At 44.5% G+C, this 26,941-nt stretch overlaps 1 protein-coding gene across 1 annotated transcript in view; it reads right to left on the bottom strand.

Annotated features, from left to right (window-relative positions):
* The window catches only part of Acoxl (acyl-CoA oxidase like), a 293,969-nt gene that overhangs the window by 240,579 nt on the left and 26,449 nt on the right, over positions 1-26,941 (bottom strand). The window contains exons 3-9 of the mRNA XM_052724686.1: positions 22,355-22,438; positions 17,875-17,961; positions 16,724-16,822; positions 10,713-10,827; positions 9,993-10,079; positions 8,267-8,339; positions 4,518-4,650 (exon numbers count right to left, since the gene is read on the bottom strand). Coding sequence (XP_052580646.1) covers positions 4,518-4,650; positions 8,267-8,339; positions 9,993-10,079; positions 10,713-10,827; positions 16,724-16,822; positions 17,875-17,961; positions 22,355-22,438 — 678 coding nt within the window. The remainder of the gene's footprint in view (positions 1-4,517; positions 4,651-8,266; positions 8,340-9,992; positions 10,080-10,712; positions 10,828-16,723; positions 16,823-17,874; positions 17,962-22,354; positions 22,439-26,941) is intronic.

Raw genomic sequence — 26,941 nt, 5'->3', positions numbered from 1 at the left:
GAGTCAAATTATACTCTAAAGTCATCAAAATAGCCTAGATTGTTTACAAGCTTGATCTTGAGCCTGGCAATCACACAGCTGGTGCTCCCCCACGCTCACAGTGACAATAAGAAGCTAAATAAACGGATAGCAGCAGCAAAATCCTAGCCACTCTTGACACCCAACGCAGAGCAAACACACAATGGCAAGGAAACGTTCTGCAAGTTGGTATTTGCTGCCCTCTGGTGATCAGTCCTGGGAAGTTTCCATACAGAGACCTGGAAAGTGCATCCTTCACACAGACGTGTGCCCCTCAGCCCCCATCATCTAGGCTAAAGCCATCCATCATCTCACCAGACTTCTCAGCAATATAGCAGGTCCTGGTCCTCTGTTCTCCGTGTGTGAGTGAGTGAGTGTGTGTGCATGTGTGTGTGCATGTGCGTGTGTGTGTGCTCGAAAAAGAATAACTCAGCCCAACTGCTAACTAAGCACTGAGACCATGCTTCCTTTAGAAGGACAGCTAATGAGAGATGAGAGAAGAGGTACCGATTTCAACTATCCAACACTGCTCTCTGTGTCTTGTGCTAAAACAGTTACCTCCACGCAGAATCAATCCAAAAGAAGAAGGTGGCCATTTACATTCTCACCCCTGTCTGCTCACACCCTCCACACTCACAGTGTTGTCCTCAGCTCCCTTCCTTGCTGGGAATGGCTTCCCAACTACCCCAAGTTGGCTTCAAAAGTCTTTTTGAAGCCTCCCTCCCCCACTCCACCCCCTACTCCAAGCATCTCGGTTTCTTTTTCCTCCTGTTCTTGTTGATCATTTAATTGGGCATGGCATTTTGGGCACCAAGTAGAGGATGGCTATCGTGGCAAACCTTTGAGAGAAATCCCAATGCACTGAGGAATGTCATGGAAATGAGAGATAGTCATGAAAAGTCAGACATCTGGGCAAAGTTTAAAAGGACTGGGCATGCCCGGCCTTGAGCTAATATCATTGTGAGCAGCCTGGATGACAGTTTCCTAATATATCAAGAATGCACGCAGAAGGGTAGGATCCATTTTCCATTCATCAGTGACAGCAGAAGGAACAGAAGCATCTTAGGTTTCAGCTGAGGAAACACCCATCACATGTCTGAGCGGCAGGGGAAGAGAAGCTGCCAAGGGGTGGCTCTGAGTCACTTACTATGCAACACAGCCACTGGAAACACCATTCAGTGAGCGACACAGCAATGTACACAAGGTCTGACCCCATCTAGGCTCTGTGAAGCACCACCCCCCATGGTCTAGGTACTACAGTCGGGATCTCAAATGCTGCCCTCCAAACCCATGAGTTGACAATTTGGTATCTAGTCTATGGCACTAATGGAAAACTGTGGAGCCTTTAGAATCCAGGGCTTGATAGAAGGAAGTAATATCATTAGGGTTGTGCCCTTGAAGAAGGTACCATGAGCTCAGCTCCAAGAATAGTTAATCTTGACTGCCGACTTGATGGGATTTAGAAACACCACGAAAACAACTCTCTGGGCATGTCTGTAGGGATCATCTAAGTTAATGAAGGTGGGACAATGTACTCTGTATATGAACACTAGTCCATGGGTTGGGGTCCTGGACTGAATACAAATGAGAAAGTGAACTGAGCTTCTTGACTCTCTGCTTCTTGACTGCAGACACAATGTGGCCAGTTATCTCTATTTCCTGCAGCCATGATGTCCCCATCATGTTAGACCATATATGCTTGAAGTGCGGAGCCAAAGGAACCCTTCCTCCATTCACTCTGCTTCTCATCAGCTACTTTGTCCTAGCAGGAGACAAGTAGCTGGTATAGACCCTTTCTGTCTCTTTGCTTCCCAGATGCCATGACAGTGTTCTTGTCCTACGTACTCAAGCCACAATGACCGGAAGCAGTGGGATGCCTGACTGTGGCCTGAAACTCCATACTCTTTCTCTTTTTCAAAGTTAATTGTCTCAGAACCCTACACACAGTAGCAGAAAGTTGACTGGCACACTGGGTAATCCCACTGGCTGAAGAGGTCTAGTTGAAGAGACTAGCAGAAGATTCTAGTTCTGTTGTTTATTCTAGACACCCAGGAACCTAGACATTTCAGGTTGCCCTCCACAGAAGCATGTTTTCTGGGCAAGGAAAGGACCATTTATTCCTTTGTCACAGCCAACTTCTGTCTTGCTGGTAGCAGCAGCAACGACAATAACCACGTTATCAACAGTTCTCTGAACCACATTGCTGTTCTAGGCCATGAGCTCGGCATGCTTGGTCCTTCGCTCACCATCCTCATCATCAGTCTCATTTTATTGGTGAGAAAATTGAGGTTCAGTGAGGATGAAAGACTCCCCTACAGCCCACTTCTGGACACAAATAAGATAAGACTGGAGTCCAGGTCCCCTGAGTTCAGGGCCCACACTCACCATCATATACCTACGCTGACAGAAACCAAGGATGCATTTCAGACCACTCACAAAGAACTGATCTCAACATGGCTCTTGAGATGTGCAGGGGAATCAATGCTAGCCCCGTGATAATGTTCAGGAGAAGAGGAAATGAACATACACACACACACACACACACACACACACACACACACACACACACACACATCACCCATTGGTCTCCTCTGCTGGAACTGCCACCCCACACTGTACAGATCTGGTGAGATTTAAAACCAGATCTCAGGGCTGTAGAGACAGCACAGCAGTTAAGGGCACTTGTTGCTCTTGCAGCAGACCCAAGTTCAGTTACCAGCACCCATGTGATGGCTCACACACATCTGTAACATGGGTTCCAAGAGATCTAAAGCCCACATCTGGCTGCAGCCAGCAGCAGGCATACACATGGTGCATGTACAAGACTTGCAGCAGTGTGGATGTCCTCATGCTGTCTCTCACATGTATCTGTCTAGGGTTCAGTGTTGTGGAATATTTGTACAATGTGTGAAGATGTACTGCTGTGGTTGATTTAATAAAGAGCTGAATGGCCAATAGCTAGGCAAGAGAGATAGGCAGGATTTCCAGGGAGAGAGAGGAAGAGGAGGAAGAATCTAGGTGACCAGATTATACTAGAGAGGCCAGTGAGACTCAGAAGGAAAGAGTCAGACACACAGAACGGGATAGAGGTAAAGTCACATGGTAGAATGTAGATTAATAAAAATATTTAAGTTATAAGAGCTAGTTGAAAACAAGTCTAAGCTAAAAGCCAAGCTTTAATAATTAATAATAAGTCTCTGGGTCATTATTGTGAGCTGGCAGCCCAAAGAAAAATTTGACTACAGTGCAGGGTTTCCCAGAGGCCTCTGGGGCCATTAGCCAACCAGCATATTATTATGCACCCAGAAATCCTGCCAGAAGATCGCTGAGTAGTGGTTGTTGGAAGACTTCCATGAAAAGGAGAGATAGTGTACACACTCCCCTTATACTCCAATCAATCCTGGATCGGCTTTCCATTCCTGCTCGTCCATTTTCTTAGCACCTGAATGCTGTCCGGCCAATGCTTCATCACAAAGTTTCCCTGAGGTCTCTCATGTCAGATGGTGCTGATAAGGGACTAGCCAAGAGACTGGTGACACAAGACTTCAAAACAACCACCTAGTCTTACATAAGAACCACCGCAGAACAAGCTTGAGCACAGGGCATCAGATCATGGCCTCAGTCCTGAGCATTTGGGTTCACAGTGTGACAGCTGTGTCCACCCACAAAAGGAGCACCATTCAGAGCAGTTGGGGGCAGGACAGGGTGCCTGCAGGGACCCTGCAGAAGTGAGTAAGAGTGGATTTTATGCTGTTCAGTCATCCACAGGCCAGTGTCAAGCCTGGAGTCAGAAGAATGAAATTTCTTCCTTCGTGGTGGAAAAACTGGATTCAGGCCACAAATACACACGACTGGGGAATCTACATTTTTTTTTTTTTGAATCTACATTTTACTTCCAGCTTCGCCAAACTCAGTGGAGCTTAAAGCAGAATTTTCCCTCATGCAGAGACTAAGAAAGCCCAAAGAATAAAACACAACGGAGCCTCGGGGAAGAGAGAAAGAGACTTCCAGAGCTGTCCTCTCTCTAGGGTCTACCCAAAGCAATGCACGGGAGGGAAGGGGATGGGGAAACCCAGACGGCTTCAAAAATCTGGCCTTGTGGACTCTAACCTGTGATGGTAATTGTCACACCCAAATAGCATGTGTAGAGCAATATGCATCAATGAACTAAGCAAAGAAATGATGACCTTCCCGCGTGAGTTAATGCTTAATTGCTTTCCTAGCAGACACACACATCTTAAATAAGACTGTCTCTCTGGGTCATCTTTTGTGATTCTGCTACTTCTCCAACTATGCCTAGCAACACACATCTAAGATACAGCTAGATGGAATATAGTTTTGAGGATGCAGAAATGTTCTGTATTCACGGTCAGTCTGCCCCCCTCAGCATATAAGAATATCTCTGGCCCCACATAAGGTTTGAGAACCTTATCATCTGATGCTGTTACTCATCCTGGAAACAATAAGCAGTGAACTTAATGAGAATCAGAGCCTGCTACCTTCATGCTGCCCATGGCTTTGAACGCCACTGCTAATCTTGAAGGGGTCAGTGTTGCCAGCATTGCGTTGAATCTTGCACTCTTGCTTTGAATGGGTGAATGGTACCGTCCGTCTGGGGCCACAGAACCAAACCTGTGAGGATGTAGGGAAGCAGGATGGAAAAAGAAGATGGAGTTTAAGACAAAACAAAGTATGGCACCACTAGAAATGAAATCATGTGATTCCCATGTAAACGCAGAAATGGGAATCCTGGGAGCTTCTCAAAGTAAATGCTGAGAAGGCTTGACTAGGGGCAGGTTCTCTACCACTGCCAGCCTGCAGTGCAGTAGCAACTCCCAAAACGGGAGAGGAGGAAGACCACCACCATCAACCAAAGCCAGTGCCCGAGTGTGCGAACACACACTGGCTTGTCTCCTTAAAACAATTAACATCCCATAAAATCCACCTGTGTCAGCATTTGGATTTGGTGGGTTTTAGGATGTTCACAATCATTATTACTCCTCAACTCGAAAATTGTCACCAGTCGAAGAGAAACCCCACACCATTTACAGTCGCTCTCTATATTCTCCGCCCTCCAGTCCTGGGCAACCAACTATCTTACATGTATGGGTCATCCTACTCTTTGCATCAGTGGGAACGAAATATGGAATGTGTTCTTGTGTCTGGCTTCTTTCACTTGCAAACAAGGTTTGCAAGGTTCACCTATGCTCCAGCTTATATCAGCACTTATTTTTTTATGAATTACTATTTCACGCAATTGTTGTTAACATTTATCAGCTAACAGATGTTAGAATTGTTTCCACTTTGAGGATATTATGAGTAATTATGCTATGAACATTTGTGCTCAAGTTTAAGTAGGACAAATAGATGTACACATTTCAATGAGCATATGGACAATGTATATATATATATATAATACACATATATGTATACATGTATGCATATATGTACATGTATGTACACATACATACAGACATACATGTGTATCTGGGAATAGAACTGTTCGGTCATCTAACTTCAAACATTTTTTTAAAGATTTATGTATTGTGTGTTTGTGTGTGTGTGTGTGTGTGTGTGTGTGTGTGTATGTGTGTGTTGCATGAGTTTAATGCACACCACTTGAGTACAGAAGCTCACTGAGGCCAGAAGATGAGATGAGATGCAGTCGGCATCTGATTAACATTAGATCCTCTGGAACTGGAGTTAAGACAGTCATGAGCCATTCTGTGGGTGCTGGGAACTGAATTGGGTTCCTCCGCAAGAGCACCAAACACTCTCAACTGCCGAGTCATCTCTCCAGTCCAAACAAAAAACTTTTGAGGAATTGCTAAGTGACTTTCCAAATCTATGAAGACATGTCACAACACTGCCAGTGATACGTGATGGTTCTAATGTCTCCTCAACTTCACCAGCACTTGATATTGTCTGCATGTTTTGCCGTAGCCATCCCAAGGGGTGCAGAATGCTATCTCACTGTGACTTCACAGCAGTCTCTCAATGACAGTGGGACTGGTGAGTTTTCTTAGAAAGTTGAATATCTTCTTTGGGAAAATGTCTATTCATATTTTGTTTATTTTTTTAACTGGTCGTCTGTCTTGATTAACTGAGATAGCTTTTCCATTCTAGATGCTAGGCCCTTCTGATGTATTTGACTTACAAGTCTTTCTTCAGCTCAAAAGACTATTTTCACTAAGTTTTTAAAAATTTTCACAAACTCTAATTGCTCTACTTTTCTTTGGTTTTTCTTTATCTGTACTTTTGGTGTCATATTTAATAACTCACTGGTGAGACCAACGTCACTAACTCTATGCCCCAGGTCTCTTTGAAGAACTGTGTGCGTGTATGTTGGGTGGTGTGAGATAAGATTTCAGCCTATCATTTTTTTAATATAGATAGCCACATGTCCTGGAACCACTCGTTGAAAAGACTATTGTTTCCTCTTCCTCTTTGTCTTGGTGCTCCAGAAGTCTAATAATTGTCAATAAACATGAGGATTTATTTGTAGACTATTCTATTCCATTGTCCATAAACCTACCCTTATGCTAATGCCATACAATCTAGATTACCATAGCTTGGTCATAAGCTTTCAGATTCCAAGTATGAATCCTCCCACTTCGTTCTTTATAAAGATGGTTTTCTTTATTCTGGGTTTCCTATACTTGCATTTAAATGTTAAGGTGAATTTATTAGTTTCTTCAAAAATGAAAATGGCAGATGAAATTTTTTTAGAGAGACTGTATTGAATCATTTATTTACATCTATTAACTGGTTCACTTTCTAATCAAATGTTGAACCAAGACTCTGGAAGACTACTCCTTCAAAATCCCATGCAGCCATTGTTCTGTAGTATGGGGGACAACTTAAATGGTAATGAAATAATATTATAAATCAAATCCTGCTCATCAAAGTGATGTATTATCTACAAACAACACAAGCCCATAATCATTCTTCTTTCTCACTGAATCTGACTTTCTAATCTCTAGTGCATTTGATGAGCCCTTCCCATTGGCCAGTGGTCTTCTGTGGCTGGCTCTGATTAGTGTGATGGAATATGGGAGCTGCCAATTGTGACTTCCCTTCCCTCTTCCATCCTCCAGAATGGGTGATGCTAACAAAGAGCCTAGAAAATGGACAGGCCCCTCCAGGGAAGGCTGGTGGACCTCAGACCCACTTTCACAAGCACTGGTGGCTGCTGGGATTTTTCAGGACATCTGTAAAGATGTCTTTGCTGTTTCTGTTCTATTTACCACCAGTTCACATAGGGTGGGAGACAAAGAGAATTTGGTCCATTCTAAGTTGGTTTCCTGTGCAATTTTCTTCGACTTTTGTAGCTGACCACATTTACTTGTTGACAAGAACTTGTAAGTAGCAAAGATAAGTAAAGGAGAAGATCCACTGCAAGGTAAAAAGACAACTTACTTATACCCAGATTGCTGATTCTACCCGTGATTTAAGTACAGCTGTGACTCAGGATGTACAGTTCACAGGAAACACCGCTGAAGCACTGAGGTAGCTGGTGTGTCCTAGAATCTGCAAAGGGTGTCTTTAACCCTGACTGTCATTCAGAGAAAGAATCCTCCACCTCACTGTTTGATTCACCTTGACTGCCTGGTGGACACCTGGGCATCTTCCCTCCAGTTAACAGTGGTTTTAACAACCTCCCCTGCTGAAAAGTATTATGGTGTTTTTTTTTAAATATAGTATTTCTTATTTATTCTTTGAGCACTTCATGAATGTACACAGTGCATTTTGATTATGATCAAAAGGTAGTCTCTTAACTTTTCACACCCACAGGGGAAGCAAGTGGTACACATCAGTTTATTCATAATTGCTAAAATAAAAAGAAGCTAAATGCCCAACAACAAGGGACTGGGCACATAATTCATTGACTCTTTAGCATAGTACTATGGTATGGTTGATATGCAATGTTAGATGGAAATTACAGGTTCATCAAAGAACAGAATCTCTAAGCAGATCTTCTATGGTAAAATTCTAATGTAGGTCTCTTTTTTTAGACATATTGGTGCAGAGAAAAGTTTCCCATAACAATCATTATGTCTGAGCAATGTTATGTTGGAGCATTTAGATTTTTCTCTATTTGCTTATATACCTTTTCCAGTTAGTTATGAAAACACCTGGGGGAAGACCACTTGGTCCTGCAGTCCGTGAGACCCCAAAACTAGAAGCCTCATTTGAGAGAACAAGTAGATCATCTACACAGACCGACCGTAAGGAGAACACTACTCACTTATCCAGCAGGTTCTCTCTTGGGATCCGAACCTTGTCAAATATCAAAATTCCATTATCCACACCGTTCAGTCCTGGGGGAACAGAGTAAAAATGTAGATGCAAGGGAAAGCTATGTAACATTCCAAAGATGGCCTCAGCCACTCCTGGGCCTAAAACATAAACCTTAAACATTTCCAGGAGTGCAGTGCTCTTTTGTAAGGGGGCATAGCAATGATGCTGTCAGTTTGTTCTCTGGGCCCTGGCTCAGACACACCTGGCCCATCCCCAACCCCCACCCTGAAGAAGACCGGAAGACGGTGATGTGGTTTTCCTTGTTTGCAGCCCCACAGTGTGCAAGGGACTCAGGTTCAGGGTCTGATAGGGCACATTTCCCTCCCCTGCAGCAAACATTAGTAAAAGGAAACGTTCAGGGCCTGAGGAGACATCTCAGTGGTTAAGAGCACTTGTTGCTCTTGCAGAAGACCCAGGTTCAGTTCTGAGAACCCACATGGTGGCTCACAACCATAAGCAATCCCAGTTCCAAGGGACTGGCACTTCCTTCTGACCTCCCTGAGCACCAAGCACGCAGGCGGCGGTGCATGGGCATGCCAGCAAAACACTCATCCACGCAAAATCAAATGTAAAGCTAAGTGAGTAGATAAAGGTTTACAAGGGAGTGTCCAGGCAAGAGAAAGCATGGGACCCTGAAGACAGAAGTCAGCCTGTCCCAGCATAGCTCCTGCTTCCTCCCCATCTGAGCTTCCTCCTCAGGCACAGGACGAACCGGTGAAAGTAAATGACAGAAGACATAGAAAAACCAAAGCAGTCCTTCCGCAGCTGCCAATGTTTTCAACATGTGGCATGACGTCATAAGCACTGGCCTGTCCCTCTGCTCTCAGTGGCACTTGACACTCCAGGGACCTTCAGGGACCATGTCTAGCAGCCGTGCTTGCCATAAGAAGGGAAGGATGAGGTCACTCCTCCACTGTCCCATGTGACTCTCTTATCTCTTCCCCTCTTTCTTCTCTCTTTTATCCTTGACTCCTGTATCCCTTTCTTTAGCTGGCTCCACCTTGGAAACCTGGTCTCACTGAGTACCATGGGATGAATTGTAGATTGTAGATCCCATTTGTGGACTGAAGTCCTAAGTCCTACGTGTATAATGCAAACTTGTTTGGAAACAGAGGCATTACAGAGTCAACCAGGTTAAAAATGAGGTCATTAAGGTGGGCCCTAATACAAATGATAGGAGTCCTTCTAAGAAGGAGAAACCTGGAGACAGATGTGTGCACAGGAAGACGACATGCTCATGTGAAGACGGCATTCACAAGCTGAGACAAGAGTCCTGGACCAGAACTTTCCATTGCCCCCATCAGAAGGAGTCAACCCTGGCAGCTCTCTCATCTCAGGCCTGTTATAGATGTTCTGAGTCAGTCCTCAAGGCTCAACAAGGGCTGACTGGACACAAACATCAATCTGGAGGTGAAGACTCACCAGAGAGCAGAAGCCTGCCCTAAGTCTAAGAAGAGAAAAGTTGAAACACCCTTTGGAGACAAAGCATCTTTGTCACTAAGAAACTGAGAAGCATGGAGATAACAGCATCAATGCATGGTCTCCTGGGAGTTTGGTCCAACGCCATGGTTTCCTTGAGATGAAAGCAGTTAGATTCTCCTTGGCTGTGGTGGGGGCTGGAGAACCCATAAGAGGCACAAATAAAGACAGAGGAGGGTCACCTGAGGACTCACCTTCTTTATGCATCATATCAATGGCTGTCACTCCTGGGTACAAGTTTCCATTTTCATCCCTGATAGGAACGATGAAACAGTGGGGCCCTAAGGAAGGCAGAAAGACAGGCCCTTATTAGGTCTCCCTTTCACTGTTTTTGAGACAAAGTCTAGACATGTAATCCTAGATGGCCTAGAACTCATCATATAGGCCAAAGTGGCCTCTAATTAAAGTTAATCCTCCTGCCTCCACCTTCCAACTGTTGGAATTACAGGAGTAAGTTACCATACCTGGCCTTAGACTCCCCCTTGTAAAGAATAAACCTTCAAGCTGGGTGTGGTGGCATATGGCTTTAATCCCAACATTTGGGAAGCAGAGGCAGGTAGATCTCTGTAAATTTAAGGCCAGTCTGGTCTAAGAGAGAGTTCTAGGATAGCCAAGGCTACCTAGTGAAACCCTGTCTCAAAAAAATAAAAATAAAAGAATAAAACTTCATCATATCTTCTCTGGAGCAATGTGACATTATTTTACTCTCCAAATCCATTGATTTCTAGGCACTGTACCCAACAGTGACTAATATCAACAAGTTGAGCATCACCTTTACATAGAAGATTAAGTTAGCAGTGCATGTTCTTACAAGACAAAGCTGGCCCTGGGAAGCATGTTTTCCATGTAAAGAACTGATGGGAAAACAGCAATAGCAGAGAGAATTCTTCCAGTCTCTCATGTTGGTAACAAACCTTGAGACCGTCCCTCAATGATGAGTTGGGCAAAGACGGCAGCATAGTTCCCGGTCATGGCGTTGCCAATGTACATCTTCTGGGCGTCTTCACACGGCGTGTCAATCACGAACTCCTGCAGAGAAGAGTACGGCACAGAGTGTTTGCCTCCATGGGGCTCATTTCAACCCCGAGCTCAGCACAATGGATACGGTAAGACAGATCTGCGATGTAAAGAAGACTCAGAGGCTCCCAGAAAGCCACTGTCCTAACTCTGTGTTGCTCTGTCCCTCTGTAAATGGCCTTTGCCTCCATCTTTGCTTGGAAGGTGACTGGAAATGAAAGTGGGTTTTCCTTTTTGGTGCATAATTCAATCAGAAAAATAAGTGGGCTAATTTTCATTCATTCATTCATTCATTCATTCATTCATTCCCAGTCTCTGTCTTTGACAGTGTCAGGCTGATGTGTGCTGTCTTCTTCGCCTGCCAGGTTTCAGTGTGTTAACTATTTCTTCAATTATCAATTCCTCTCATCCAGCTACTTCATACTGAGGATTCTGCTTTTAAAGAACCCAACACCAAAACTGCTACAAGAGCTAGATGTGATGGGACAGTTCCCAACCCCAGCTACTTAGGAGGCTGAGGCAAGAAGACTACATATTCAAGGACTGCATAGACCTCACAGTGAGTTTAAGGGCAGCCTAGGCAACCTAGCAAAGCCTTTTCTCAAAATAAAAGTAAAGGGATAGGGTTATAGCTCAGTGGTTGAATACTTAATTCCCATCTCTCTCTTACACACACACACACACACACACACACACACACACACACACACTCACACACAGAGGCACTTAGCTCTCCACACACCCCTCACCCTCAAACACCTCACCTATGAGGTGCCCATGAAAAGAGGGAACAGCCCAACGATCCAGGGTCCTGGATGGTTTGTTCCCGAGTACACAAATGCATGTTTCATTTTGTCTTCCCTTTCTGGGTAAACTCTGAGTTCTCATGCTTTCCACTATTGCACAGGCCTGGCCAGCCTGCAGCCATGATAAGAACTTTATTTAAACGACAACCACCTCATCAAAAGGCCAAAGCCATGTGCTTGGCTGCAAGCAAAACAGGTACCTGTGAGCTATTCCTATCATTGCTTAGCATATCACCCCAAAATCATTTTAATTTTGATTTTTTTAAAGGAAAAGAAAACACCCATCAAAGCCTTTGGCTGGTTGTCTCAGAACCTGTTGCAAACATCTCACTAGTCAGTGAATACAACAAAGCCCCCAAGGTCCTATACTAGAGTCATGTGCCCCCCAAACCCTTGGAACAGAAACACCTGTAAAGGAACCTCAGTCTTCTGAGAAAATCTTAGAATGCCTCATGCAGTTTGTCTCAGTAAGAGTCAAAGATTCCAGCTCCAAAGACCCTGAAACTAACCCTGGCCTGAAGAAACAGGGACAGCATGCAGAGTTTGTTTCCAGTCTCTGCTCAAACCCAGGCTTCTCTTTCCTACTGTCTGGAAACCAATACCAGTGGAAATATTGCCATCGAGGCTTGGCTCTCCCCCGTCTTGCTCACCACATGGGTTACCCTTAAACCTCTTACCAAGCAGGTACTGACCATACTGCTAGCACTGAGTACAGGGTACCTATGACAGGTCAGGGGCCCAGAGGAAATGGCAGAAAGCTGAACTGGCCGTTTAATTGGAGTTGACAATGTAGAAGACATGATTCAGCTAAACCAACATGCTCTTGGTCACACAAGGATTATCTCAGATTTCAGATTATAAAGTGTATAGACTGTGCTTTCCCATCGGGCCAAGAAATACAGTCTTGAGGCCTAAGACAACAATCTCTGACATCAGTTTGTACAGGAAAACCTTTAACATGTGCAGGGGCTTTTCAGAAAAACACATGGACGAGTTGAGAAGTCTCTTGAGATTGTCCTTGGCTTATCTGACCAGCCAGGGCTTCTGAAAGAGGGGGTAACTCAAGGCTGCATGCAATGGGCAAGAATGATAAACAACCTGTGTGCATGGGTCAGGAGGCAGAAAAGAGCCCTGGAAACATGGGGCTGCCAGGGGAGAAGGTGGGAGGCCACCAGTCCTGTACTCATCAAATACACCCCCGGGGAAGAGGTTTGTCACTGCTGGCAAGAAGCTTGACATGGAAAGTTTGTATCAGCCAAAAGGCTGGAGTTGAAACTGTAATCTAAACAATGCCCAGCATGTGTGCTGCTTACAATTATGATTACTTGTTGAAGACCAACAAAATGGCCAAAGTTGCAAACACTAGGATGTAAAAAAATAAAATAAAATAAATAGAAAGGTAGAGGGCTAGAGAGATGGCTCAGTGGTGGTGATAAGCATGCACCGCTCTTACAAAGGAACTGACTTTGGTTCTCTGCACCCCTTCCTGTCAGGTAGCTCACCTGTAACTCCAGCTCCAGGAGAACCCACATCCCTGGGCTTTGAGGATACCTGCACTCACATTTCACACATGCCCCCCCACACGTATATATGCAAAATAAAAAGTAAATCTTCTCAAGTCAAAAAGGGCCAGTGAGATGACTCAGTCATTAAAGGCATTTGTCTCAAAGCCCAATGACCTGAATTTAATTCCTGGAACCCATATGGTAGAAGGGAGAGAACAGACTCCTGCAAAGTGTTCTCTGACCTCCACATGAGTGCTGTGGTACATGCATGTGTACACATGTGTGAGTGCACCCACACAATAAAAACAAACAAATAAACAAATAAATAAAATGTAAAATAATAAAAATTAAAAAGCTTTGGTCGTAACCTCATTTATTTTGGCTAGTTAGCATAGAGTACGAAAATAAAAGGCTTATCTCCCAGCTAACCATACCACTAGCTAATCTATTCCCCTACAAATGAAAACAGAAGAACCAAAACACAAACAATCAAACAAAGAAGGGAGGGAACGAGGGCTCATTTGGTATGCGACACGACTTTCAAGGGGAAATGAAGGAGAAACAGGAATCCAAGGGAGAAAGCCGCCCCCTGCTGTGTTAGTGCACACACACACACACACACACACACACACACACACACACACACACACCCCACCATCCTGCTTCCCTCCCGGCAGAACTTTATGACTGACTTGTTCCCTCTCCCACCCACTGGAGAGACAGAGCTCACCATTCTTCTCATCTGCAACTCCCCTGTCAGAAAGAGGCAGCTGCGGAGGCCCACCAGGTGACAAAATCATTTACGCTGTTTGGGGAAAATGGGACTAACGCAAGAAATTATTTTTTTTTTGTTGAAAAAAATGGTAAGAAGAAACAAGTAAGAATTGTGGGTGGTTTTTCCTTCACAGTAATGACTGCAAGGTCACCTCAATCTCACAGTTTGGGAAAAGAATTAAAAAAAAAAAGAGGCCAGCCAAAACCCACAGGATATCAGGTCAATAAAGCATCATTTGGCTGGGAAGCCACACTCTTAAAGCAGTTCCATTTTAACCTAAGAATCCTCATTAACTCTATCACTAGAGTCAGGTTCCTAACATCTGTGAGCCTTAGTTTCTCTGTCTGTAAAATAGGGACACTAATGTTTCATTGGCTGGTTATCTCAGTGTTTAGCTAAGTGCCTCCTACCACTTGAATTCCCAACTAACAGAAACTGCTTAACCGATTTAAAGGGAGCATTCGTACGAAAGAATGCTCACACCATAGAGAAGAAGCTGGAAGGGCATGGCAGGGCACAACCCTTGCTCGCCATATGACTGGGGACATCATTGACTGCTGTAAAGAAAGAACATCAGGGAAGGGGGAAACCAGCCTCTAAGACATCTGTCACCTGAATATGACATTCTAAACACTGCCACTCAGCTGATGAGGATTCACCAGGCAAAAAACCTTACTTTCAAAAAGTCCTGATTCAGAAAGGCAGACTCGCAGGAAGTGGAAGACTAGAACTGGACGCACAGACACTCGTGGGACGCCCCTCCCCACCCCGCTCACAAACATGGCCGGACACATCAGGATTCAGTCGCTCCTTCGTAGTCCTTAGGCATACCCAGTACCAAATAAGAAACCACACAAGAGGGTAAGATCAATCAACAGTGGCTTTCTTTACCTGGCAAGGGCAGTGGGGGATGGGGGTGGGGGAGTCCAGTAGTGGAGAGCTACAAAGGAGAGCTTCCACCTTGCTCTGGCTGTGGTCCATTAAGGAGCAAGACACCAGATGAGAAGGTCTTGACCAACATGTTTATTTCATGAATAAGAACGGAAAAGAGGGCCAGTGACAGGGCTCAGTGGGTAGAAGCACTTGCCACCAAGCCTGAAGACCTAAGTTCAATCCCACATGGGGGAAGGAGAGAACTGAATCCAACAAGTTGTCCTCTGAGCTCCACATACATGCTGTGGCACACACACACATACACACACACACACACACACACACACACACACACACACACACACTATTTTAAAGGGAAGGAAAAGGAAGAATAGCAAAGAAAAGAGAAACGAAAGAACAAAATGAATAAAAATGAAAAAAAGTGACGGTGGTACCCCCAGGTTGTCAAGGAAACCCCATGCGAGCCATGGTTAAGATTACCGCACAGGGGCTGGGAGAGGACTCAGTGGGAAGGACACTTGCTGTTCAAGCACGAGGACCTGTGTTTAAATGCCCAGGACCCAGGGGAAAAGCCAGGTGCGGCCCTACATGGCTGTGACCCCATGCTGTGCTGGGAAGAAACAGCAGTATCACTAGGGCATGCTGGCTGCTAGCCTAGCTCCATCCACATTCAGTGGGGGATCCTGTTTCCAGGGAATAAGGTAGAGAGTGGTAGAGCAGGGCAATCTACTTCTTCTTCTGGCCTCCATATGCTTAGGCATGGGTGCACATGTGTGCACATATATCACACATACACTCACACCATATCTTAGGGTTTCTGTTGTGAAGAGACACCATGACCATGGCATCTCTTATAAAGGAAAACATTTAATTGGGGTGGTTTATAGTTCAAAGGTTCAGTCCATTATCATCATGTTGGGACATGGAGGCATGCAGGCAGATATGGTGCTGGAGAAAGAACTGAGAGTTCTACATCTTGATCCAAAGGCAACAGAAAGTGAACTGAGACACTGGACGTAGCTTGAGCATAGGAGACCTCAAAGCCAGCCCTCACAGTGACGCACTTCCTCCATCAAGGCCACACCTACTTCAATGAGACCACACCTCTTAATAGTACCACTCCCTATGAGCTTATAAGGGCCAATTACGTTCAAACTACCACACAAACACACACAAGAAGAACACTGCATAATACAATTAATTGACCCTTTATTCACATGAATCCTACATCACTGAAGTCAACCAACTATGTATTGAGATACATTTTAATTACATCTATACTGACTACCTACAAACATTGTTTTCTTATCATCATTCCCTAAATGATATCGTTTAACAGGTACATAGCATCAGCATTACATTAGGTATTAGAAGTCATCAAAAATGATGTAAAGTATACAGGAGAATGTGGAAGGTCCTACACAAATACCATGCTACTTATATGAGGAAATTGAGTGTCTGTGTATTTTAGATTTATCAGAGGTTCCTAGAAGTCGTGATACCCCGTGAATATTGAGGGACAACTGTGACAGCATAGAGGACTTAGCTCCTGATCAGGAAACCTCAGCTCTGGATGTGCTGCGGTGTTCAGAAACAGCAAAGACCTCTCCTCCCTGCTTCATAGACTACTGTTGGAAAGAGCAACAATGTGGCTAGTGCCGTTCCCATGGAAACGTTTCAAGGGAATCACTAAAGAGTGCATGTACAGAGCCGTGTCCCTTTGGTGGCAGGAAGTGTGTGACTGTAGGCTGGCATTGTTCTCAAAGGCTGAGCTCATGTCCATCTCTAAAACAATCAGATGCTGTTTTGAGGCTCAGCTTCTCAACCAGAGCGCATGCCGAGGGTGTGAAGCCCAGCTCAGGAAGATGGGAAGGTCCGTACAGGTCCCCTGTTGCAGTGAACCATGAAACAGGAAACAGATTCTTCACCTGATTGTCAAGGTCAAAGGTGGCCTCGGTCTGGATCCCTCTCACGTTGCTCCCGTGACCCTTCTCTGTCATTGCGAACATCCCAGTAGACGTCTGCTCCTGGAGTTCAGGAGATATTAAAAGAAAGTTAGCTGGTCAGATGAACTCTAACTGAAGAGCTCAGGCCATTAACAATATTACAAGAAAAGGAGAAGAAAGCTGGAGACGACCATAAAAAAAATTATTTTGTTGACATCTATTATGAGTTCAGGAACATGACAGGTGAGGCTGGAAAGATGGCTGGCTCAGTGGTTTAGAGCACTTGTTGCTTTTGCAGAGGACCTGGGTTCAGTGCCCAGCACTTATATAATAGCTTACAACCATCTGTGACTCTACTTCCAGAGGATCCAACATCCTCTTCTGGCCTCTGAAGGCACCAGACACTCATGTGGTGTACAAACATACATTCAGGCAAAATATCCATAGACATAAATTTTTATTAATCTTAAAAAAAGAATACGACAAATGTAGAATAATATTTAAAAAGATAATCTTGAAACTCTAATTTAGAACAAATTTTTGCAGATTCTAATTCTGTTTTTTTTTTTAATCAAACACACACTCACACAAAAGTACTATGAATTTTTTTAAAATCTCCATGGAAAAAGCTATCTACTAATGTTGGAGAATATTATTTTAAGGTATGTTACTTTTGTTTATGTTGTATTTCTTTACTCTGTGAAGCTGTGTTACAGTGACTGTCTAAAACACCTGATGGTCTAATAAAGAGCTGAATGGCCAATAGCGAGGCAGAAGAAAGGATAGGCAGGTCTGGCAGGCAGAGAGAATATATAGAGGGAGAAATCTGGGAAGAGTGAAGAAAAAGAAGGAGCCAGAGAAGGAGAGGAACATCAGGGGCCAGCCACCCAGCTATACAGCAAGCCACAGAGTAAGAGTAAGATTTATAGACGTAAGAGAACAGGAAAAGCCCAGAAGCAAAAGGTAGATGGGATAATTTAAAGTTAAGGAAAGCTGGCAAGAACCAAGCCAAGCTAAAGCTGAGCATTTATAATTAAGAATAAGCCTCCATGTGTAATTTATCTGGGAGCTGGGTGGCAGGCCCCCCAAAATATCAAAAAACAACCAACAACATACTAAGGCAAGCATCATACCTTGAGTTGCTGAAACCACTTGGTAACATGTTCCGGACTTCCAAGATTGTTGATGGCACCGCCAAATAACAAGTAAATGATTCCACACTAGAAACAAAGACAGTACAAACAATGACTAGCCACAATCAACATCTTAGCAAAAACTAGACCCACTGGCCAAATCCATTCAAGGGGTATCTCTAGGGATCCTTCATGCTACACAGGTCTTCACACACTCTGGATCTCCCCTAAGGACCAGCCTGCCCTAGAATGGGTCTGAAGGGCTTTCAGGTGGCTTTAAGGATGAGTGTTGCCTACACATATCTGGGCTGCATCATCGCCATAGCCCTGAGGATGTGGCTTCAGGAACAGACCACGGATCTCAATGGGACCATTCCGAGTGAGCCACCAAGACACAACGGAATCCAGAGAGATGGAGACCTGAGGCAGCTGACTGCCATCGCCCACGACCTACTGAAAGAAGCCAACACACAACCACAGGGTCAAAGAAAGAGAACGGCCAAGAGGTTCGAGAACGCAGGTCTCCCTCACCTGTGGAATTCGTTAATTCTAGCAATTAAGCCTATTTTCCTCAATCAAGTTTAAACTGGACCTGTCGGTCAGGGAGGCAGTAGCGGGGAGTCACTGGTAACTGAATGAGTCATCTGTACCTACACATTTGGAAAATGAAATCAATCGAAAACGGTATTTTTTTTCTCTGTGTCTAGCTTAAAGACAATATTTTACTCCAACTAAAACAAGTTGGAATTTCCACTCCTAAATCTCTTTGGCTGATGGTGAATGTATAGGTTATCATATATTTCTTTTCCAGGTTTTTTAACTTTTCCTCCTCCTCGAGAATGGGAAAAACTGGAATTTTTGTACACACACTTGAAAAGCTTCCTGCACTAGCTACATTAGTAAGCAGTTAGGCCAGAGCGACCCACACCTTCGAAGAAAAGTGGCCAGCTCATAGACAACATCTATGTCACTTTCACTCACACAGTCAGGAAATGTGTGGGGACTTCCCCTCACAAAACCACAGTCTCCAAACGGCAGACAACATGACCAAGGCGGACCAAGTGCAGGAAGAGTCCAGGGAGGTTCCTGAGCAGATGGCCTCTGGCCTGACATGTGTACCGCAGAGCTCCTAGGAGGTACACAACCAGTTTTCCAGCCAGAACACCAAGTCAGGCAGGTAGGAAGCGGGGATGGTGGAATACATTGGTCAGCGAGGAAAGAAGGGGAGAGATTCAGTATAAATTCTGGAAACAAGTTATGAGTTGGATTTGGGAAGGGAAGGAGGGACTCTGGGAGATACCTGGCCTTTGGCTGAGTAACTATGTGCATGAAAGCCCATTAGCTGTCATGCTGGGGCTTGCAAGAGTTGGCATGAACCAGGGAGGGGATGCTCAAATGAAGATACTGAGACAGAGATGCTGCAGCTGACAAAAGATGGACATCTATCCAAACTGTCCTCCCAGAAGACACTGCTGTAAAACCATCCATTGTCCTGTCCCTGGTACACCACAGGAGGCAGAACACCAGGAAGCCCATCTGTGTTGAGACAAACTGAGGAGAGCAGTTGAGACACCTTATGAAAACCCTAACTGCAAACGTGTACTCAGCATGTACTGTTTTGGGTGCATCTCTCTCCTCTCTCCACAATCTATAGAAGAAACAGAATGGCTGCAACATCAGGAGTCTGAAGCAATAACCACAGCATGCCCAGAAAGGGCTGGCAGCAGCCCCTGCAGCTGCCCCTGGAGATGCCTAGAGGCTGGCATCTGAAGTCAGGACAGTGTCAAGAGACAAATGATGAGCCTTGGCAGAGCCTCGTCTCTTACACATGGGGATGAGAAGGTGATTCTGGTCACCAGAGAAGATGACCTCACCTCCATTTACCAATGAAGCCACCACCTGGGAGAAAATTAAGGAGGGCTCCTGGGTTGGACCGTGAGAGAGCTTAGTCAGCAAAGTGCCTGCCTTGTCACCACAGGGACCTGAGTTTGATCCCCAGAACCTCCATGAATAATATCCAGGTGCCATGACATGCATTTGGAGTCTCAGTCAGTAATGGGAAGGCAGACAGGAGGATCTCCAGGGCTCACTGGCCAGCCAAGCCAGTCTGCTCAGGGAGTTCCAGGCCAGTAAAAGACCCTGTCTCAATTTTTTTTGAAGAAGAAGAGTGTCCAGGAGATAGCAAGATGGTTCAGGGGTTATTGTTGCCAAGCCTGATGACCTGAGTTCAGTCCCCAGAATCTACATGGTAGAAAGAGAGAAGTGATTCCAACAAATTGTCCTCTGACCTCCACAGGCACGCCATAATGCGTTCATATTCTCTCTGTCCCTGTCTGTCTGTCTGTCTGTCTGTCTGTCTGTCTGTCTCTCTCTCTCTCTCTCTCTCTCCTGATTTCCCTCTCCCTTTTGTCTTTCTCCTCCCCAATCCCTCTTCTCTTTCTTTCAATACATAAACAATCTAATTATAAAAAAATATGGCTGAGGAATGACACCATAGTTGTCCTCTGGCTTCCATATGTGAGTACGCATGTGCAAGTACACACACACACACACACACACACACACACACACACACACACACCCTAGTCACATCTCAGAAGGTTATAGCAAGAGGAGCAGTACTTGGGGATGTATTTTCCCTTCCCACTTTCTGTCTCGCTCTTGGTCTCCCGGTCTGCTGTGATGCCGATTATCTGCTACACACTCTTGCCACCACGGCACCACCTGTTTCACCACGCCTTCTTCTCAGCCATAATGAGCTGAAACCGTGAGCCAAAATAAACCAGCCATTCCTCCTTGGGTTGTCTCCAGCAGGCACTTGGGTCACTGTAACGCCAAAGTAGCCAATACCATCGAACTTCCACGTAGGCTGATGAGAAAGCAGCAATGCTCTCCGTGATGTGATATACTTATGTAAAAAATAAATGAACTAATACAAGTTTAAAGGGTTCAATTTCCAAAACCAAAGATTTAAGTTAATGAAGGCAATGTCTTGTGACAATGTAGATCGATCTCAGCAGTGAGATCTAAGGGAAGAAAGTAAGTCACAGACATTTATGGTACTGTCTTCATGAAATAAAGACAAAGGAAGCCTGGGTAGTAATGACACTCACCTTTAATCCCAGCACTTGAGAGGCAGAGGCAGGCGGATCTGAGTTCGAGGCTAGCTTGGTCTACAGAGAGAGTTCCAGGACAACCAGGCTACACAGAGAAACCCTGTCTTGGAGGAAAAAAAAAGAAGAGAGAGAGGGAGGGAGGGAGGGAGGGAGGGAGGGAGGGAGGGAGGGAGGGAGGAAGGAAGAGGGAGGGAGGGAGGGAAGGAAAGGAGAAAAGAAAAGAATGAAAGAAATTAAGACAGACAAGAATAATCAATTAATACATGATATGTGTATTAATGAAAACAGTATGAAAAACCAAGCAATAAGTATCAGACATGCACTAGTGATTCCAGTACTTGGGAGACAGAGGCAGGGGTTCAAGGCCAGCCTAGGCCATAGGAAAACTATCTCAAAAGCAAACAAACAATTAAAAGCAAAGACAAGAATGAATGACGGTAGTGAAAGAGCAGGAAGATGGGTCATGATGTGGGAATGGGTGATGACTGACAGTGAAAGAGCAGGAAGATGGGTCGTGATGTGGGAATGGGTGATGATTGACAGTGAAAGAGCAGGAAGATGGGCCGTGATGTGGGAATGGGTGATGATTGACTGACAGTGAAAGAGCAGGAAGATGGGTCGTGATGTGGGAATGGGTGATGATTGACTGACAGTGAAAGAGCAGGAAGATGGGTCGTGATGTGGGAATGGGTGATGATTGACTGACAGTGAAAGAGCAGGAAGATGGGTCGTGATGTGGGAATGGGTGATGATTGATTGACAGTGAAAGAGCAGGAAGATGGGTCGTGATGTGGGAATGGGTGATGATTGACAGTGAAAGAGCAGGAAGGTGGGTCGTGATGTGGGAATGGGTGATGATTGATTGACAGTGAAAGAGCAGGAAGGTGGGTCGTGATGTGGGAATGGGTGATGATTGACAGTGAAAGAGCAGGAAGATGGGTCGTGATGTGGGAATGGGTGATGATTGACAGTGAAAGAGCAGGAAGATGGGTCGTGATGTGGGAATGGGTGATGATTGACTGACAGTGAAAGAGCAGGAAGGTGGGTCGTGATGTGGGAATGGGTGATGATTGACTGACAGTGAAAGAGCAGGAAGGTGGGTCGTGATGTGGGAATGGGTGATGATTGACAGTGAAAGAGCAGGAAGATGGGTCGTGATGTGGGAATGGGTGATGATTGACAGTGAAAGAGCAGGAAGATGGGTCGTGATGTGGGAATGGGTGATGATTGACAGTGAAAGAGCAGGAAGATGGGCCGTGATGTGGATGCGCTACAGACACCCATTCACTAACTACACTGAGAGCTCATGGTGATGTCACTCCCCTCCTCAGCTCCTGAAGGGTGAGATGCCCAGGGCCTCGCACCTTCACACATGTGGCCACATCCACCATGCAGAGCACTTCTCCCAGGGCAAGGCTTCGGCTGATGAAGTTCTTCCTTTTTTCTTCCTGAAAATATAAGATTTTTATATGTCAAGATTTACTTCTGGTCTTCTGATCTCGAAATATACAATTTAAATAATATGTGATATGTGTAATACTTTCACAATAAAACAACACAAAGCAATTTTAAGTTAGGAAATAATCTCATTGCTCTTCTGAAAATAAAGTTTTCATCTTGAGTCAATGTGGCCTTTGGTCTCTGGCCATTTGGGTGTGGTTTTCAAGGACTTTTTTCCTTTCTTTTTTTAAGTTTAAAAAAATAACCATTTATTTAGGGGTGTGTGCAACACAGTGGATGTTTAGAGGTCAGAGACCAACTTGCAAGACTCAATTCTCTTGGAGGGTCCTGAGACCTCCTAGAGATCCTTAATGATCCTAAATTGGATCATTAAGGTCAGCAGCAAGTGCCTTTACCTGCTGTTTCACCACCAAGAGCCCTGTGGCCTCTTTTCTTACACAACAGGAAGTCAGTTGCTCCTGCTTGGAAGTCAGCCTGGGGACAGATACTTTGTCCCCATCTGCCGTCGTCCCCCCGCCCAGACTCTACTTAGCCTGACCAAGCTTGTCCCTGGGCTCGCAGGATGTTTCTCCTGCAGTATAGACAGCCAAGACACCCTGCTTAGCTTCTCTAAGTGTTCATACAGCAACACTGACGTGAAGAAAATCCTTTAGAAAATCTGGGGCATTTTAGATAAAGGGAAAGCCATGGTCTTCTCTTTCTAAGCGTAGGCCACCCCTGGGTTTGATTTATGATTTTAAAACCATGAGATCCTGGTCTCTCATCCCTGCTGATTCTCTCCCTGTCACAACATCAACAACTTCCAAAGCTCAGTGAGTGTTCCACTCTCCACTGTTTAATCATAAAAAACAAACTGGAGCAGGCCTTAGGAGAGGGCCCAGTGGGTCAAAGCGCTTGCTGCACAAGCCTGAGGCCCGAGTCTGGGGCCTCAGCACCTGTGTAAAAGGCCAGATGCAGTGACAGGTGGGTATCTGTCATTCCAGCAGTAGAAACTCTAACAGAGGCAGGAGGATGCTAGGGGCCTTTAACCAGCCAGTCTAGCAAAATTACATTCAGGGAGAGAGCCTGTCTCAAAAACATATAGTGGAGAGTGACAGAGAAAGACACCCAACACTGACCTCTGACCTACACACAGACACACACACACACACACACAGACACACACACACACACACACACAGACACACACACACACACACACACACACACACACACTTTTCAAAAAAAATCCAGAAGCAACATTTCCTGAGAAGGTGGTAGCCTCTTGAGTGGACAATTTGCAATTATTCATTATTGGAATCATGCTAGTTGTCCTCATGGGTCAGTTTCCTCTAAGACCCCCACCAACCAAACTTGTACTGATTGGTCATGTGTGCCTGCATGTGCATCTATCTGTGCACACATGTATTTGTGTATTCAGATGTGGACACATCTATCTAGTATATATTGTATGCATGAACCTTCGTGTGTGTGTGTGGTGTGTGTGTGTGTGTGTGTGTGTGTGTGTGTGTGTGTGTGTGTGCATATATACACATATGTGGACATGTACATGTTCCTTTAAATACATGTGCATGTCTTAGTGTATGTTTCTATACACACATTCACATGTGGGATGATCAGCAGCAGGATGATATCAACCTTCTTTGGATGACTGTTTCCACACTGGCTTCAACTCTCTCCCTAGACATCCTCCATATTTTTCCCTCCCACAGGTTTTTACAATGTTTCTCTCAAGCATTATTAATTCCATCAAACACCATACTGTCAAGATTTATGCTTCTCCACATGGCTGCAACCCAACACATCTTGTATTGATTATTTCCTAAAATACCTCCAGGCTCTCGCAGAAACCATCGCGTGGCTCCAGCCTGGGATCGCACTGACGAGTCGGTTACAAGCGGATAATGAAAAACAACTGTAGCAGATATCGGCAGACTCTTTCAAATGGCCCAGTGTCCTGTTTCACCAACCCTTAGAATGACCCTGACCCCACATAAAAGATGGAAAAGCCTATGCTCAGGGAAATCAAGTGACTTACCCAACCAGAGTTACCTGGTGAGCATCACAAGGGTCAGAAACTAGAGCTTCGGAGCTCTTCTGAGAACGTCTTGCCACCACTGCCCTTCACTGTTAAGAACTCTGGCGGCCCAGTCTTCATCACTTTATTTTTTTACCACCAGAGAGTACTCAACATCATCGTGTCAAGGTGTCCCCATGTCACCTTCCCGAGTCATGCTGTCTACAGTCACATGAACAAACATCCCTTTGCTTTCAACCATTTGCTCTGCTTTTTCTAAACCCAAACCATTAAAGTGTAGTGGCACATGCCTGAAATCCCAGCACACAGGAGGCAGAGGAAAGATCCCAGTCGGCCTGGTCTGCATAGAAATTCCACACCAGTCAGAGCTACATAGAAAAACCCTGTCTCTAAATAATTATTAGTTAGATGATAGACAGACAGACAGACAGACAGATAGATAGACAGATAGTAAATCTCTTAGAAATATCGAGTGTAGATGGTTTTCTTCATTCTGATAACTCACGCTATTGATACAAGAATATAATTTTGTTACTAGTAACATCCAATTGTGGCCATTTTTACTCGCGAGTTTGAAACTAACTGCAAGCACATGTGTTGAATTCATCCATCTTGGAGCATTTGAAATGGTTTCTTATGCTGACTTCCCTTCCCCTGTCTCTACAGGAGACAGCCATGGTTATTATTAGAGCTGATGGGAAACGTCAGTGGAGGTTTGCCATTCCCTGGTGTTAACTCGAATGCGCACTTGGCCTGGTTCATTTTCAAAAAGTCAGATCAAAGTTCTGAAACCTGGACTGGGTTCCGTTTGATTGACGGTATTGCTGGCATATATTTCTAACAAACATCATCTACACATATAAATTCTCTCTTTTTTTGACTTTGATTGGCTAATTGTTTAATTAATGTCCATTATTGGCAAATTTATCCTGTCATTAAATTGGCAGCACTAGCTGGACTATCTATGTTGATTGTGATCAATCATTAGTCGATGTGTTCTTTGCATCTTTTTTAATATGTCTGCTGTGTCAATAGCTACCTTCATTCACATTTGATATATTCAAACCCAACTCAATGATTATAGAGTCATGTAAATTGATCATCATTTTAAATGATAGTAAATCCATAAATGTACAGCCAATAATTCAAACACATCTGCATAGTCAGTTAGTTTCAAACAGAAGGAAGACAGTTTGTCCTAAAATACTCTTTCAGGGCATTTACGTGGCAGATCTCTATGCTGTGATATTCTGCTACAAATTCTGGGGAGAAAAAGGTCTTATTTAACCCAGAGAAGTCCCTGAAACACATGTATATTTCCTCAATGAACGTCAAAAAGGTCCAGAACTATCAGAAGTGTGGAATCTGCATTGCCTTCCCTCAGATGTTAACATGCCCACAGGACCCTCTGCACCCACAGGCAGCCTGCAGCAGCTTTCCCACCAGCTGTAAATTCGGGCACTTTTAGTACTGTTTCCTCTTGAAGGCGCAGCCTTCTGTCGGCCTTGCTTTTCCACCTGTGGGCTGATGGAGGCCAGCGGAGCAGCCTGCCCACAAGACTGCCATTTGCGAACAATGCAAGAGCATTGTTGCTTTATAGCATTTGGGGTGTTTCACATCCACGAAGTAGAAATTGGGGCCTGCATGGGCACCTTTTCTTGTGTTTCTTCTTCTTTTCCAGAGAGGATGAAGGAGATCATTTGTGAGAAGCATGTCCTCATGAGAGGTCATCATCAATTTTCCATTTTTAATGAAGACCAATTTATCACCTTTTGCTTGTGCACGTTCAGTGGGGTCTAGAGAGTATGCTCTCCCCCTCCCTCCCTCCCACCTCCTCAGGAACTCTTGCTTATCCTAAAGTCAACAAGATAATCTTTGCTCTTCTGTGAGCTGATTCTAAAATCTGTGTTCTAAAAAGCTATATAATACACCTCAAATTACTTTTGCATGTGGTGTGAGGTGGGGATTTAGGTTTTCATTTTTTCTATTTGCTTCAGCATCATTATTACAAAGATATTTCTTTTCTTGTTGAGTTGCCTTGGCAACACTATCAAAAATAAATCAATTGATCAAATGTATATTTCTGTCAGGAGTCTCTATTCGGTTCCCTTGCTATGTCTGTCTTTTTATCAGAGTCACATAATCTTAGAAGCTTTCTAATGAGCCTTGAAATCATGTAATGAGAGCCCACCAGCTTGCTCTGTTACAGAATTGTGTTAACCATTCTAGGTCCTTTGTATATCCATATGTGTTTGGAATCAACCAGTAAATTGTGATGATAGCACTAGACACCTCCAAAATCAGTCTCACATCATGCCTTTCCCAACGACGAGAGCCTCCAATGACTCCAGTTACCATCTCAAGAAAATCTGATCATCTCAGTGCAGCCTCTATGTCTGGCTTTCATGTCCCGTGATGGTTACTGGGATCACAGCTTAGAGTGTCTGAACAC

This window comes from Peromyscus californicus, unplaced genomic scaffold (assembly GCF_007827085.1).
Source record: "Peromyscus californicus insignis strain IS unplaced genomic scaffold, ASM782708v3 Scaffold_7__1_contigs__length_154581171, whole genome shotgun sequence".
NCBI lineage: Eukaryota > Metazoa > Chordata > Mammalia > Rodentia > Cricetidae > Peromyscus > Peromyscus californicus.
This window is presented reverse-complemented; position numbering and strand designations above follow the sequence as displayed.